The 16,820-nt window shown below is 46.4% G+C and overlaps 1 protein-coding gene across 1 annotated transcript in view; it reads right to left on the reverse strand.

Annotated features, from left to right (window-relative positions):
* Positions 1 to 16,820, reverse strand: part of GREB1L (GREB1 like retinoic acid receptor coactivator) — a 142,928-nt gene that overhangs the window by 110,592 nt on the left and 15,516 nt on the right. Inside the window, exons 2-3 of the mRNA XM_074985832.1 lie at positions 3,753 to 3,912; positions 3,330 to 3,527 (exon numbers count right to left, since the gene is read on the reverse strand). Of these exons, the coding sequence (XP_074841933.1) occupies positions 3,330 to 3,527; positions 3,753 to 3,909 (355 nt within the window). The 5' untranslated portion in view covers positions 3,910 to 3,912. The remainder of the gene's footprint in view (positions 1 to 3,329; positions 3,528 to 3,752; positions 3,913 to 16,820) is intronic.

Consider the following 16,820-nt stretch of genomic DNA (forward strand, 5'->3'; position numbering starts at 1 on the left):
CACACCTGTGCTAGTAGAACTGAGGCCAACGCTTTTAAAAGAGCAGTGTGGACATTGCTGTTACGTTGCAGCTCAGGCTGGAGTTTGCACTCTGTAGCCCACCCCACGCTCTAGAATCCAAGCCCAACTTTCCACCTAAGCCAAACATTCACACCGGTATTCCTAGTGCATCTAGCATGAACCCTACCACCACAAGTTTGTTAACCCAGGATGTGAAACGGACTCCCAAGAGCTGCTAGGAAACACCACAGACAGCAGTCGTATTCCCCTCTCATCCTTCATTTGCTCAGCTAAACAAGTCAAGCTTTCTTTGTCCTCTCCAAAATGTTTTCCATTCCCCTGATCATCCTAATAGCAGTTCTATGAGACCATTCCAACGTGGATTCAGGCTTTCTTGAACATGAGTGCCCAGAATTGGGCACTGCATTCCCCACCAGGTTTCACCAGTGCTTTGTACACTGGCATTAACACCTCCCTCCCTCTCTCTCTCTCTACTAGAAATACATCAACTTTTGTCTTTTTCGTGACCACACCAGAGGAACAGTCATCCTGTGATTGATTAACAACCCCAGCGCTCTCTTCCGATGTCATTTCCAACTGAAAAGGCCCTACGTAAATAGCCGTTGGAACTTTCCAGTATCATCATTACACTTGTGCTCTATCAGACCAGAGAGGAAAGTGAGCTCTGCAGTCAAGAGTCCTCCACTGAAACACCTCTAAGGACTTTTCTCCTTCAACACCGCACCTTATCTCAATGGTTAATTCAGAGACCTGTAAGTATATGATAACCAACACCCAAAATCGAAGTGTGCTTTGTAGGTGAAAACTAACAAAGAATTGCACGCACAAATGAATTTGAAGGCAATACAAACTGAACACTGTGGATGTAAAATGCTTTTTGTATGAAACCCTTCTAACCACAAGATAACTAGGCATGCTGTAGATGTTTATTCAGCAGCATCCTGGTGTTTGAGTACCTAGTTGCACAAAAAGTACCAAAGTTCTCAAGTACAGTCCCAAAGACAGCAAGGAGTAGTAAAGCAGACAGGTGGAGAGAAAGGCATGGTGACTGTGGCACCATTTGTAAATGAAAGGAAAGATCATGTTCTCTTAGCCAAAGATGGAAAGGAACACTCCTGACAACTGCTGTTGTCTGGACAGCTGGAAGCAGCCAGGGGTCCAACTGATCCCCAGATTTGTGCAACTGAGGCTATGTCTACACTACCATGGAAGATCGACCTGGGGCTTGATTTCACGTGTCTAGTAGAGAGGCATGAAATCAACTGCCCAGCGGTCTCAGTCAACCCCTGTCCTCTTCACAAGATGTGAGGGACGAGGGAGTTTGAGAAGAGAAACTCTCCCATTGACCTTATTCAGTAGGGACGGCCCAGTAAGCTGAACACAGATAGGTTGATTCTAGCTACGCAATTGCCGTAGCTAGAATTGCATATCTGCGGCTGACTTACTTTGCCTAGTGTACACATAGCTTAGTAACCAAAGGCAGACATGCTACACACCTGAAGGGACCGAAATCACTTCCATTGTCTACTCAAGTTCTTTCTCACAATCCACAGCAACTGCTTTATGGCTTTAAACAGGAGTGCTTCTACCTGCTAGCTGTCTTCCAAGCCCAGATCTTGGCCAGTAACTGGGAACACAAGCCAGCGTTCCCACTAAACTGAGGCACAGAACTTAATTCCACAAACATTCTAAGGACAGTCACAGAGAGGTAGCCGTGTTACTCTGTATCTTCACAAAACACAAAAGCAGTCTTATAACACTCTGTCATTTAAGAAGTGGGTCTGTCTCATGAAAGCTCATCACCTAATAAATTATTTTGTTAGTCTTTCAAGTGCTACAGGACTGCTTCTCTGTTTTGTTCTGAGAACAAATCATCTCAGTCTCAAATGCATGGCCTGAACAGGAAGGTGAAAAATTGGTAGCCAGTGCTGTGACAGAGCTAAGTGAATCAACCCAGGAATTGAATCTTGATCTATTACTACAAGACCATCAACTAATGGGACCAATTTAGTTTCCATGCAATTCCCAGGTATGAAAGTAGTTAAAAACCTCTGAAAACAGCACCAGTGTGAATACTATATCACAATTAACCTCTCTCAATATTTTTCCCCAATTTCTGATAATAGCCCGGGTTTTTTGGATTCAAGGTTTTTGGGGTTCCTTTGTTCTGGCGTTCAAACATGCTCAATTAAGACAGACTGATCCAGAAGGGATCAATATATAAGAATTTTTTAAAAGTCAATATTTGCCAACTATTATGACAGAATTTTTCTGTTCTAAATATAGGGAAAAAACGGGTAATTTCAGATACCAATATGTATACTAGCAGTTGGTAAATAAAAGCTATTCAGTAGCCATGGCGAAATGGCCAATTAGCCAATGGAAATTTACCATTAACATAAGTTGATATAACAGTTATGAGTAAGCTCTTTTCTTTAAGGCATTTTGGGGTCTGTAAGATTTACCAACAACAATATAAATCAGTTATTAAATATTTAACAGCTATCTCCCCAACCATTCTATCCACACAATATCCAACATCATTTCCTTGCTGCTCATAAGTCAAATAATTAGCACTGTCAACAATTCTGTGTATCCTTTTAAAAAAATCAGGGGTGACTCTGAACATGTTATACTAGTAAGCAGACGCTCACACAAGATCCCTTTCGAAGTCAATGGTAATGCTTACCTGAGTAAATACTCAATAATGTAAGTAAGGTATTCACTGTCTGTCTCTTAGTAACTAAATAAGGGCCATAATGAGCCTTACCTAATGCTCACAAATAATAAACCCCATTTTATACTTCCTATCAACCTCCTCCCTTAATTCAGTATTTCCCAGATAACTGTTAGCTCTAATTTTAAACAAATGCTTTAAAACTTTTTGGAATTCTACAAAGTCATATGAAAATGTGAGGCTGATTGTCTATGTTATTTACTCATGCAAGTCAACTGGTATAACCTTCATAGGCTTTAAAAAAACATTTTCAAATAGTATGAATGATTTAAAAAACCTCTTGTTAGATTTAAGTTTGAAAATGCTGCATTACACTCTAAGCTGGGCCATAATTGAAAAGGCAGTCTCATTCCAAAGCCAAAATGTGATTACAGTTCCAAACTTCTGAAAAGGACTATTCATTTGAGTAAGGGTTGCACTACTGGTCCTTTTATCAAAATCACTCCCTTGATCACCAAGCAATATCACAATTCAGCATATTCATTTGATCGGTTTCCATTACTACTAGTTTCTAACCGTGAACAGGACAGATTATAGGGCAAATTAATTAAGCACAGAAATGAGAACTAACCATCAGTAGTGCAAGACCCTTCTGGGGCAGGTTTTTGTGAATATGGGATTGGTGGACTACTTGAATCTGACATATCTTCATCCTCCTCTTCGTCTTCCATTTCATTACCAGTTTGGTTACTAGAAAAATCCAGACTACCATTCTGTGTGTAACGATGGACCAACTCTTTGTCCAATTCTTCCACCTTTGGTTTCACATCTGCAAGGAATACAAAAACAGAATCATCTCTACATCGACAAAGCAATACTATGCGTGGAAACAAAATTTCCCAACTCACTCTCTTTAGTAGGCACAAAAGATAGATTTTACATCAAAGAACATACTAAACCATTATATTCTTATAACCAGTCCCCTGGTTCTTGAGGGCCCCTTTATTTTCAGAACAAAATTGCAAATTGAAGCATGGCACACTTCTGTAGTTACCTTCTGGCAAGAAAGGCGGTTGATCTGGGTCCAGGTAGAGCTGAGAGAAAATTGGCCGTGGGACAACACTACTGCATCTCAGAGAGGCTTCTATAGAGTTGTGAAGAGCTTCTTCAAAACGGGCTGATTTCAGCTGCCCTGCATATGAATTCCCCATGATCTACCAAATTGGGGAAAAAAACATAACAAAATAATAAAGGTTGGCTGTTAAGGGAGTAAAAAATAAATACACAGGTATTATTTGTTCAAACAGATCAGTTTTGAATGAAAGACTTGTATAGTACCCGTGAAAGATCAACTTTAGTAAGAGCGCTTAGTAGTTAATGCAAAATGCAGTGGAAAGGGGAAAAAAAAAAAGAAAAAGCCTTCTTGAAATAGTACAGTTTGTTCCTGTCTGGAACTGGAAGCCTCTATAATTTGCTTGTTTCAGTAAGTGCTACCACTGCAGTTAGCCAATCTCAAAAAAGGGAAGTTTTTAACCGGTTAACTGGTAAGCATACCAGTAAGCCTCATACTTACCAGTATGCTTACTGATTAACTGTTTAAGCACTAATGCTTACCAGTTAATCATTTTAACATCCCTCACCTCAAATACCTTAACCACACACTAATCCCCCTTCAGGTTTACCTCCTCATTTCCAGGATCTGTGTACTGATGCAGAATTTAATGGAGGTCAGACAAAATAATCTAAAGTGATGTGAACTGAGTTTTAGTATACAAGGTATACAACCTCTTTACCTGTATCTTCTGGGATTTGATATGGCAGATTGTGGTAGAGAACACAGGGACATGCAGAATTTACAAATTAGGTGATCTCAGTAGCTGTCCATTTATACATCTGCATGATTACACTAATGGAAAAGTTACGTTAGCAGAGCAATTGTAGGCACAGATATCTAATTGAGTCTGTTGTCACCACCAAGATCAAATTAAAGTATCTGAAAGGCCAGACACTTTTTATTCTAAGGTTTCTTGGCCTATTTTTTGGAAAAGGTGTAAGGATAACAAACTGCAAGCGGCAGGGTTTGCAGTATTTCAGTATTTACCCATATAGTGACTAGACAACCTGAACCTTACAACTAATTATATAAAATGGTTTCAATGAACAACAAATACGAACCACATACAGCAAAGCTGTGGAACATTTTTATTGTACGCTACCCATTACATTTTCCTCTAACACACATTTAACCTACCAGATTTCTAAAAAGTTAATCTTTCCGCTCATTTATTTGATAGAGAATGTATTAAAATATATGAAGTTAGTCAAAAACAAACTGCACTTTAAACCATTACTTGTGATGCATTCTTGAGGGCTTGTTTGCAGCCATGAGCTACTGCACTGGTCTCTAAAAAGGCTGAATATGCTCCTTCAGATTTAAACATTAAATAATGGTACAGCCAAGTAAGATTTTACAGACAAATGAGAAAGACAACAAGTTATAATTCTACCATTTGATTGGGTCTTCACAGTACACAGTATACTATGTTACAGTATACTATGTGACCGGCTCAGTGATAGCTCAGCATCCAGTAATCACAGGCGATATCAGTGATTGAATTATTGCAGAATTTTATTCTAAGGGCTTGAAGATCAGACCTGTTCAGGATCGATCTTCCAGAGTTCGATCTTGTGCATCTGGTGAATATGTGGCAAAAATTGATCTCTCAGGGGTCTGTGGTCGACCCCTGTACTCCACTCTATTGTGTGTAGTAAGGAAGGCTGATGAGAGAGTATAGAGGCTAGGTCTTCACCAGGGAAATAAATCAATTCAGATACATCAATTCTAGCTGCACAAATGCCATAGCTAGAACTGCATATCTGAAATCGACTTCCTTCCCTAGTATAAACTTACTCTAAGAGAACACCTGTTTATTTAATCAGACAAAAAAGGAACAAGTGCAGAACAAACTACCACATTACCTTACTCCCCTTCCACCTTTCTGATGTCATCTAGTTCTGTAACTAAGGAAGCAATGTAGCCTAGTAGATGCAGCACAGGACTGGGGCTCAGGAGACCGAAGTTCCCTTTCTAGCTCGGCTACTGGCCTGCTAGGTAACCACTGATCTCAGTTTCCTCATCTGTAAAATGAGTATAATGATGGGACCTCCCTTGTAAAGCAATTTAAAACTAGGGCAACCATAACTCCCTGTCCCAAATATGGGTCAGGGAAATATTGGGTGGGGTGGATCCTTCAAGCCCCAGGGAACCAGGAAGGAGGCAGCAGCTGCCAGCACTCCCCAGGAGCCCCAGGAAAGCGGCAGCTGTTGGCCATCTCCCGGAGCCCCGGGGAAGCAGCAGCTACCAGTGATGCCTGAGCCCTGGGGAAGCTGCAGCTGCCCACACTTCCCCAAGGCTCGGGGAAGTGACTCCCTAATACAGGAACCCCTGACTGTATTCTCAAAGTTAGAAGAAAGAAGATAGAAGAGTCTAGGAAAAAAGATTTTGACTTCCCCTTCACTACTCAGTTACTGCCGACACGGGTGATGGCCGTGAAATATCATATATTGAACTTATAATGGAAATAGGAATCTCAAGTAGCCCCTCCCCCCATGTTTCTGAGGGGGTCAAAGCATGAAGACTGATAGGAGATATTAGCGAAAAGATTTTATAACCGAAATAGCAAACCAGCAGGTGTCTGCAATGAAAATGTTTTTGGCGGGGTTTGGAGAGGTGCTGTGGTCTGTGGGTGCAGAGCCGCCTGGAATGTTGAAGTTGATGAAGTAGTCCCCTGACTATCTCAGCTACCAGGGAAGACTTCCCCCCAGCAGCTGCAAGCCCCAGTGGTCCCATGCTATGTGAGTAGGGGAGTTGGGGGGGGCAGTTGAAGTGGTCATCCCCAAGTATCTTAGCCACTGGGGGAGAATTCCTCCTTGCGGCAGCAAGCCCCCAAGTATCTTAGTTGCCCAGGGAGACCTCCCCCTGGTGGCTGCAAGCCCCTGAATATCTTTCCTATTCTTGGAGCCCTAAATGTGCACAAGCTAGGACATAGTGCTGCCTGGCAGCATAGTCAGCACTAAATGGCCAGCATGCCCTTTTATTGGGTTGGGGGCTACCCACATGATGTGGCTGAGTGCAGGAAAGACCCTGACTGCATGGCGCCTGTGGGGGAGGAAGTGGGGTTCACGCACAAATGTGAAATGCTGCGAAGAAGTTTATCGGACTCTTATGCAAGCACGACCCCCACCACAGCCTGGTTGCCACATGGTGTGGTGGGACAGCGGATGGAGCCAGGCAGTGCAGAAAATAATACCAAGTGTAGAGACAGAACCATGAACTTGGTGCTGAGGATATATGTAATGGGTAGATGCGCTCACAGCACTAATAGCAAGGAAAGAAAGACATTTCTCAGCCTCTCACACAAACATGAGCCCACAGTCCCAGGGTTGTTGCTCCCGCTTTGAAATTCAGTCTTCCTGTTACCTAATTAACTGGAGAGCAGTGGCCAGAGTGGAGCACTGAGGGACATCGTGGGTTACATACAGGACACCTCTGGAAGCTAATAAATTCCATTTTAAGACCTGGTGCTTCCACTCTGGCCTTTAATCAAACTTCTGAATTCGAGCTTGACACTATACCCATCAGGTAATGGCGATATTGTAATCTCGATATTAATGCTCCCTAAATCGAGCTAATGGTATTTACAGTGAAGACAGTCACGTGGTATTATCAAGCTAACTGCCTTAAACAAATTTACCTCGTTGTGTAGATGTGGCCTGAATCTCAATCTCTGCCTCAACTCTCTACCCATAATATATGGATAGCAGCAATTCCCTACTTCACGGGAATGCTGTGGGGATCGATGCATTCAAATGACCATGAGGTGCTTTGAAACTGTGATTGGGGGGCCACACAAATGCCCAACCAGATTGCTGTCTTCTTGTACAGTCCCCTTGCATACAGAGGGTGATGGTAAAATATTGTTAGGAATAGAAGCATAGCAGCATTTCTAATTCTTTGAGAGAAAGGAGGTAAGGCGGATTGGGCACTGTGCTTTATAGTGCAATGGTGGATAAATGATGGCCTTTGTGACCTGCATGACATGAAAACAATGGTCCAGTTATTGCAAGGCAGTGAGTTAGAGGAGGGAGTTGTTTTCATTTTTGTGGAGGGTACATTGAGCTTCCCAAGTGCGGCACCCACTGACAAACCTGGGCTGAACAGCACTAATAGCAGGAGGTTGGCTATACAGACCAGGGTCCCCTCTGCTGTGATAGAAGGGGAAAGGCAGCTCTCAAGGAGTTAATCCCTTTTAGAGTAGGAAGAATACATCAAGGCAGCTGACTTTTTAAGGAAGCCTGAGGCGACTAAGACAACTGGGCCTTGTTTAGGGTTCAAGTGAATTTTAAAAGAGCAGAGCACCACAGAAAAGCAGCAGCAGGGAAGCCTCCAAAAGGAATGGAAGTCAGGGTAGGTCCTAGGCTTCAGCATCTTGCAGTTTGCCTAGTTTAGGTTATGTATTTGAGTGCCCTGAAAAGAGCACCCCAAGCACCTGGGTGTGGATAGCTCAGTGGTTTGCGCATTGGCTTACTGCAGCCAGAGTTATGTGCTCAATCCTTGAGGGGAGCCATCTAGGACAAATGGTGGGGGAGAAAACCTGGGCAGGATACTGGACTCAATAACTTCCTTCCAGCTCTGAGATGTATATGAGTGATTCACGACACCAATAATTTTGTGTTTCATAATGCATGGTTCTATCAGGAAATTTATTTTTTCCCCTTAAATAATGATTGGGTAATTTATAGAGCATAGCTTAGTAATTTACAGGGATTGGACCACAACACTGTCACAAATAATAATGAGTAGCAATAGCAATTTTTTTTTAAAAAAGGTTGCTCTTCTCTACCTGTAGGAGGTAATAGCAGCACCTCTGAGCTTCTCCCTCCCTTATTCTCAAGCACTCAACATTTGTTGGCAAATTACTCAGTTGTTTGAGCATGGGCCTGCTAAACCTAGGGTTGTGAGCTCAAACCTTGAGGCAGACGATTTAGAGGTCTGGCCCAAATAGATTAACAAAAAAAATCTGCCAGGGATGGTGCTTGGCCCTGCCAAAAGGGTAGGGGATGGACTTGATGATCTCCTGAGGTCTCTTCCAGCTCTATGAGAGGTGCGTAACACAGATTTATGAAAAAACAGGGTCTAGCCCTGGTCCCAGCTCACCTCCGCTAGCAGGAGAAAATGATGCTGAAGAGTTATAGGGATATGAGCTTGCTTGACACAGAGAAGTAAAACAAGAGCACAGAACTAGTAACTGTGTGGACTGTTCCTGGAGTGAATGTGAGATACTTGCTTCAGAGGTCTTTTTTGGCTTTTTTTTGTTTAAAACAGGAAGACTAAGAAGGCAAAGATCAGACTGTATCCAGGGAATGAAAAAAGAATGAAGATTTGCCATATTTCCAGATAAACAACAACTAGGGGAGAGGAAGGTGTAGTAAAGAGATGAGAGAAGGATAAAATAGCAGGATTTGGGGCAAGGAAGTGAGAAAGGAGCAATGAAGGTCTGGTTGTCAGGACACATTCCTGATTTAAAATGCTGCTACAGAAACACAATCCCATCCCCGTATCTGATTGAAAATGTTGCTGCAGAGAAACAACGCCCTTGAGGGCCATCAAGGGCAGTTCTTCATTTCACTTGGACGCTGTACAATCCTAGCTACAGCCCTAGACAAGAAGCAAGATGCTGGACTAGCTGGCTTATACCAGAGTAATGAAATGGAGAAGAATGTTTGGGTAGGTGGCTCAAAATCAGGATGATTGACACATTAGCATGGAAAGAACACACAGTATGAGTAAGGGATAAGGAAGACAAGCATCCGCTATAGAAAAATATAAAACAGATGCCTTTGCAACGTGTTTCTGAGATACAGATGTACAAGACCCTTAAGGCTCCCTGTTGAAGATAGATGTTAATATACAGAGCTCAGGTGTGTCCCAATTCTGCAGCTACGGAACATACCGTAGAATTCACCATTTGCCACAAAACCAAGTTCTAGAATCCTAGCTGTCATTTTAAGAAATATTATGGACTACTCATATATGCAGGAGATACATTTCATGAACTCATGAATTTTATGCTATTATTTAGACAAGCCAGGCAGTTCAGTCAAGCTCCTGTTGGAGCCACTAAACCAGCATTTCACACATATGACCACGGTGACCACATGGGCCGTTTCTACACAGGCCACTTTCTTCGAAAGTAGCATGGTAATACACGACCCAAAATATGCTAATAAGGTGCAGATGCAAATTCCCCACATCTCATTAGCATACGCTCACGTGATTTGGAGTACGGAAGACCATTCTTCTGGACTCCAAAATGCCGTTTAGAAGTGCGGCCCACGGGGGAGCTTCTGGAAGGAAGTCCTTCTTCCAGAGGCCCCTTCTTCCCAAAAATTTTCGAGAACAAGGGGCGTCTGGAAGAAGGACTTCCTTCCGGAAGCTCCCCCAGGGCCGCTCTTCTACACGGCATTTTGGAGTCCGGAAGAATGGTCTTTCAGACTCCAAATCACGTGACTGTATGCTAATGAGGCATGGGGAATTTGCATCTGCACCTCATTAGCATATTTCGGGTCATGTATTACCATGCCACTTTCGAAGAAAGTGGCCTGTGTAGAAATGGCCATGCAGTCACTAACAGATTTTCTATAGCTCCAAGAGCCTCCTTTGTGGAGAAGGTGGGGGCAAAGGGTTACTTGCCCTGCAGGCCCTGGCTGCTGCCCCTGGATGTGCTGCTTTAAAGTGTGCTGGCACCACCGGCAAAGAACTGGTGCACTGCACTGCCTCCTGGGTCCTCCAGCCAGCACTCCTGCAGAAACTTGTGGCTGGTGTTTGCAATGAGGCAGGAACCTCACACTCTGCAAGTGACTGATGAGTTCCCAACCCACTTTCTCATGGGTGGCAACACCCAGGGCTGTGGTGGCAGGCTCTGGCCGGGCCGGTCTTCTAGGTGGCTGCCCACAGGAGACAGAAACGGAAAAGCAAGGAATGGGGTGTACCTAGGGCTTGAGGGAGCAGAAGGAAGCTTGGGGGTATGCATGTGATGTAGTGGGGGGACTCAGAGCAATGGAGGGGAAAAAGATGTTTCTGTTGCACATAAGTCCAGTAAAGAAGAGATACGTGTACATTACTTTTATTACAGGTTGAACCTCTGGAAGTCTCTTGGCCAGCAACATCCATAATCTGGCATGATTTTAGTTAGCCAGATAACCACTTATCATGGGCGTGGCCAAGCTTCCTGTGGACCCATCAAGTTTCTTTACAATGACCAGTCCTGGCTCCCACTGTTCTGAACTCTTATTAGCTGTAATTTACCCTTAGAAGTCATCTAAAAGCTCAGTAAGCAGTGGAAGCTTTGGTAACGTGCTAGACAATATTGACCTCCCATGGTTTGGAAAATTCTCTCATTTGGCACTGGTCAGCTCCTGAGGGTACCAAACTAGAGCGGTTCAACCTGTACTGAATCTGAAAAAAAACCAAACACATTATAATGATCTGTACACGCGTATGTGCATATTGTTTTCCTAAAATTAATAAGGAATTTTAAGAAAAATTGTCAAAATGGCCACCAGCATTCTGAGGCCACCAAAAATTTATTGTGATAGCCTATGATCTAGAGCAGACCAAGAACTGTCATTGGGCAAGGACAACGCCTTACAGGCCTGGAAGCTCCCTACACCCTGGCTAGCTCATGAAATAATGCTCCTGAATGCCAAAGGTTTTGTAGAAATACTTTTTTTGTTATAGTTGCCTCAAATCTTATATCCACTGCCTGTAGTAAGATTCAGTCATAAAAGCGCTGCATTTCCTCACATCCTCTGAAGTCTGGATTCATCTCCACCTCTCAGTTTCTGTCATTCTTGAGAGTACTTCTTTCCAAAAAAGTTCTTCTGTCCCAGCAGCACTGTCCCCCAGGTAATGATTACGTACTACACCTTTTTAGAAGGCGGCTAAAGAGTTTCCTTCAGGTCTCCTGTACAGTGCTCTTTCTATTCCACTGAATACAAGGATAAATTGAGGTAGTAGCTGCAATGAAAGGGAGACTGGGGTGGGGGGAAGGGATGGAAAACCATCTGTCCTTTCAGTCATCCTGATCTTATTATAGCATTATAGCCAAGTGGATTTTAACTTGAAAAAGGAGGGGAAAGCTACCTATGATAAAAAGCTTAAGAAAACAAATTTGGGGAAAAGAGCAAATGATAGACAAGACAAGGGTCAGACATGAGAGAAGAAGAAAATAGTACTATTGGTCATACCTAGGACATAATAAAGCTGAGGGAGACAGAAATGGGAGAACCAAATGAGCAACTTTTTATTAATAAGAGCTCACAGATGGTTTTCTTTAAAGTGGTTTGGTGAACTGTAGAAAGGTCTTCATATAGCAGGAATTTCCAGGATTTCTAAGATTTCCAGGAAGAACAAATTCTCCTCCTGCAAGCTGGACATTAATATCCCTATATGATAAAATATTAGCACAAATACCGTCCCTAGGAGTAGTGATACAAGTCAAGTTAATCCATACATTGGAGAAATTCCTTTTTCCCTCAGACACATTTTACACTTACAATGGGTATACATGGCTACAGCATTGGCGCTCCAGATCCTATAGCACTATGGATGCATCTACCCTATCCCTGTGTTTCGAAATCAATTTTGAAAGGGGGTCCAATTACGGAAGAGGCTGTGGAGCGTCCACAGGTGTACTGGCCTCTTTCACAATTTTTTTCAGTGAAAAGGGGTGCGCGTTTTGAAATTGCTCTTCCCATCCGATTTCAGGAAGTGTCCCCTTTTGAAAACCAATTTTGAAATAGGGCACGTGTAGATGCTGCGGGGCCCCTATTTCAAAATAGTGGGTCCTCCATGGCAGCAGCCACAAGGAGTGCAGACAAGCTCTAGTGGAGCTCAGTGGTTTCCGTAGACAGCCTCTTAAAGATGCATGGCCCTGGAAACCCTGTGCAGGAAACATTGGGCAGCCCCAGAACGCAGGGCCTTCAAATGGCTGTCACTAGAGCTGCGGAAGTGGGGCCACCCCTGGCGCACAGCCGCTCAACTGCGCTCAAAAGTAAAAGAGCTGAGGCAGGCCTATAGCCGGGCCAGGGATGTGTGCAGGAGATCAGGGCAGGGGCTTCCCCAAGATGTTCACACTGTGAGAGCTGGACCAGCTCCTCGGCCCGAAGGGCACCCCTGAGCCAGCAGCCGTGGTCAAGATGGCCGGTCCCAACCCAGACCCCAACGCAGACCTGCACGACATGTCAGGACCATCAGGCCAGACCAGGGCGGTGGAACCAGGGAGAAGCTCAGAGGACGATGGTTCCCTCATCATCAGGGTCAGATCAGATACCTCCAGCCAGGCTCCCTTGAGACCGATGTGCCCACATGTGTTCTCCGGAGCCCCAGGTATGTAACAGGTGGATTGGGCAGCCAGGGAAGGGTGCCCTGTCCTGCATCTCCCAGCCACATGCCAGAGCCAGGTGTGGTGGCATCCAGCACCCATGGACAGCTCCCTGACCTCCCGAGTGGAAAGGAATGCAGGAGCTGGACTGCAGCCAGCGAGCGCCCCATGGCTGCAGCCCCAGTGGCCACACAGAACCCCCAGGGTCAGATGAGCGGATGCTGCATCGGGGGACAGTTGGGGGGATGGAAGGCCAGGGGTCCCCCAGGGCCAGGCAGCAGCACTGACGCGTGGCTCCTCTCCCCCTTGTGTCTCCACAGCCTCATCCTCCGAGGGCTGGACCAGTCCAATCCCAGCCGCCAGCACACCAGCCCCACCATCCAATGGGGCTGGGAAATCCCTGATCCCACCCCCCCAAGGCCACTGCCTGCACAGCCTTAGAGGAGCCCGCACAGCCTTAGAGGAGCCCGCACAGCCCCAGCCATCACCATCACTTTGACCCAGAGGAGGCTGCAGCACCCCACACTGCTGCAATCTGGGAGCAGACAGCCATCCTCCTGGAGTGGCTCCAGGGGCAGTGGAAGGACAGGGTCTGGCAGCAGCAAGTCTGGGGGTGCTGTGACCCTCCAGCATCTTGTCCCACTGCCTGCCACCTGCCACCCCACCTTCTGCCCTATCCTTCCACCCCCGTCCCCACCCCTGCTGCTCCAAAACTCACCACCCTTATACCAGCCACATACTCCCTGGCCGCCCGAGTCTCACTGGGCTCCTGGCTCATCACCAGTGCTGGCCAGGGGGAGTCTGCCCCCTTTGCCACCCCCAGCCCCTCCCACCCCCCCACCACCTGCCCAATCCTATCTCCCTGTTGCCCCAGCCCCAACAGGGCCCCAACCATGCACTCGGCGAGAGTCCCACCCCTCCACCCCTGTGGAGAACTAGGCCCCCACATGCCAATGGCCTCATCTACAGGGGTGTGGCCCCACCCCTTGTACATAGTTCTCCCCCATTTGCCCCCATATTTCTCCCCCACTTATGACAACCCCACACCACTTTTTGTTCATGCGCAGTTTATTTACATGTGTGTATTGGTTAAGTGGTTCAATAAACTGTTGTGTTGTGCACCCCAGTATCCCGTGTGTATGCACAGGCTGTGATGCGCGGTGGGTGTATGAGGGGCTGTGATGCAGGGTGTGTGGGGGCCAGAGGGTGCCGGGGGAAGGTCAGTGAGGCTCCCAGCTGAAGACCTCCCAGATCCTAACCCCATCCCTGGCAGCACGGAGCCACGGGTGGCTGCTCTTACCTGGGGCCACTGTCGGCTGCCCACCCCTGCATGAAACGCTCATGCATGCCCTCAACTATGTTGTGCAGAGCACAAGAGGCTGCATCCACCTTAGGGACGTTGGGCAGGCTGACGTCCAGCTGCTTGTTCAGGCATCAGAAGCGCCCCTTTAGGCGTCCAGAAGCTCGCTCCACAGTATTGCAGGCTTGATTGAGGAGGTGATTAAAAGCATCGTGGCTTGTGGTGGTGCACCCTGTGTAGGGGCGAATCAGTCATAGCTGCAATGGGTACACCCTGTCGGCCACTATGCGTGGTGGCATCGTGGTGTCCGCCATGGAGAACTCCTGGGCAGGGACATTCGTGCCCTCCTCCACGAGGTGCCCCAGCCAGTAGTTCTGGAATACCCAGTAATCAGGGGCTCGTTCAGACCAGCCCACACAGATGTTGCCGAACTGGTCCCAGGCATCAATGAGGGCTTGCAGCACCAAGCAGTGGTACCCCTTGCAGTTTATATAGCGGACCATGCCGTAGTCCAGGTCGCAGGCCGCTACATGGGTGCGATCAAGGGGCCCAAAGCAGTTGGGAAACCCAATAGCCTCAAATCCTGCCATGGCACCCTCCAGGTCCCCGAGGCGGATGGCCCTCCGCAGGATCTCACGGTTCATCACCTGGACCACCTGTGTGTGTGGGGGGGGCATTGTGAGCCTGCACGTCGGGGAGCCTCGTAGCCCTCCATGCCCCTCCCCTTAAGGCCCGCTCAACCCTTCCCTTCCAGGGCCCCCCTTCCCACTTCCCTCTGCCTGGATTGGGTTTGGGGTCCCAGCCAGGCTTAGCTCCAGGAGGCCAGCTCCAACAGTGGCCTTACCTACCCCAAATTGGTGTCCCACCAAACAGTGGCTGTCTGGGGTGGCCCACTTCCACTGCACAATCCCCATGCATTTCTCAACTGGGAGTGCAGGCTGCATGCAGGTGTCCACATGCTGCAGTGCAGGTGTGAGCCACTGGCACAGCTCCATGAATGTCTGCTTTGACATTCAGAAGTTATGGAGCCAACTTTCATCATCTCACTGGCTTCTCCCACCAGTCCTCACTGCTGGGGTGGCTCCAGAGGTGCCACAGGGGACAGGGAACTGGATGCGGCAGATGCCCTGTGGCCAGGGTCTGCAGGACCCCAGTTGGGGGGGTTCACAGGCCACAGGGCTCCACCATGGTCAAGATGACCATGGCCATCTGGGCCCCAGTGTTGGTGGAGGTGTCAGCCTTGTGCAGCTGCTGGTGCTCCAGGCACAGCAACTTTCCCAGACCGCGGTCCCCGCAGTGCTGTCAGCTGCTCTGCAGTGCTCTGTGCAGGGTGGTGTGTGTTTGGGAGGGGCCTTTTCAGGGAGCCGCTGGCTGCAGAACCTGGAAGGGCTTGTCGGCCATGTGATCCCATGCGTGGTGTTTCCTGGCTTGTTCTTTCGAAAGGGTTCACGTTGCTGTGTGGGCACTCCCCTTCAAAAGACTAGGGGACTCTTTCGAAACGGCAGATCAGTACAACATCCACTTTGTGTGTGTGGCTGCATTATTTCAAAATCCCTTGTTTCAGTTTAGATTTTCGACATTCCCCCTTTTGAAATTTGTGTTTAGTGTAGACACAGCCTATGAGTCTGTTTGCTGTCTGAAACACAAAGGAGGTCCTTGAAACGTACCAGCACAAGAGAGTGCCAAAAGCACAACAATGAATGAATGAAAAAAAATCTCTCACACATAATAGTGACATTCAGTGGCCAAAAACTTCACCGCACTTGCAGGCAGAAGAAAGATTTATCTTAGGGTAGGTCTGCACAGCCAAGTTATTTTGAAATAACAGCCTTTATTTCCAAGTAACTACCACAGCATCTACACAATGCAACCACTATTTCAAAATAATTTCAGAATAGCAGTTGGCTTATTTTGAAATTAGTAAACATAATTGCACAAGGAAGAGTGCCTATTTTGAAATAAGCCACAGTGTGTCCAATGGTGCTATTTAAAAATAGGCTCTATGCATACAGAATTTTGAAATAGCTAAGTGCTATTTTGAAATGCATTTTGTACGTAGCAGCATTATTTTGAAATAAACTATTCTGGAACAGCTCTTCCAGAATAGTTTATTTCAAAATAAGGCTGCTGTGTAGACACACCCTCAGTCTCTGCACTAGCAGTCATAAGAGCATAAGAACAGCCGTACTGGGACAGACTAAAGATCCATCCAGCCCAGTATCCTGTCTGCTGACAGTAGCAAATACTAGGTGCCCCAGAGGGAGTGGCCTGAACAGGTAACGATCAAGAGATCTCCTGCCTGTCATCCATCTCCAGCTTCTGACAAACAGAGTCTAGGGACACCATTCCTTACCCATCCTGGCTAATAGCCATTAAT

This window comes from Carettochelys insculpta, chromosome 2 (assembly GCF_033958435.1).
Source record: "Carettochelys insculpta isolate YL-2023 chromosome 2, ASM3395843v1, whole genome shotgun sequence".
In the NCBI taxonomy this organism is placed as follows: Eukaryota; Metazoa; Chordata; order Testudines; family Carettochelyidae; genus Carettochelys; species Carettochelys insculpta.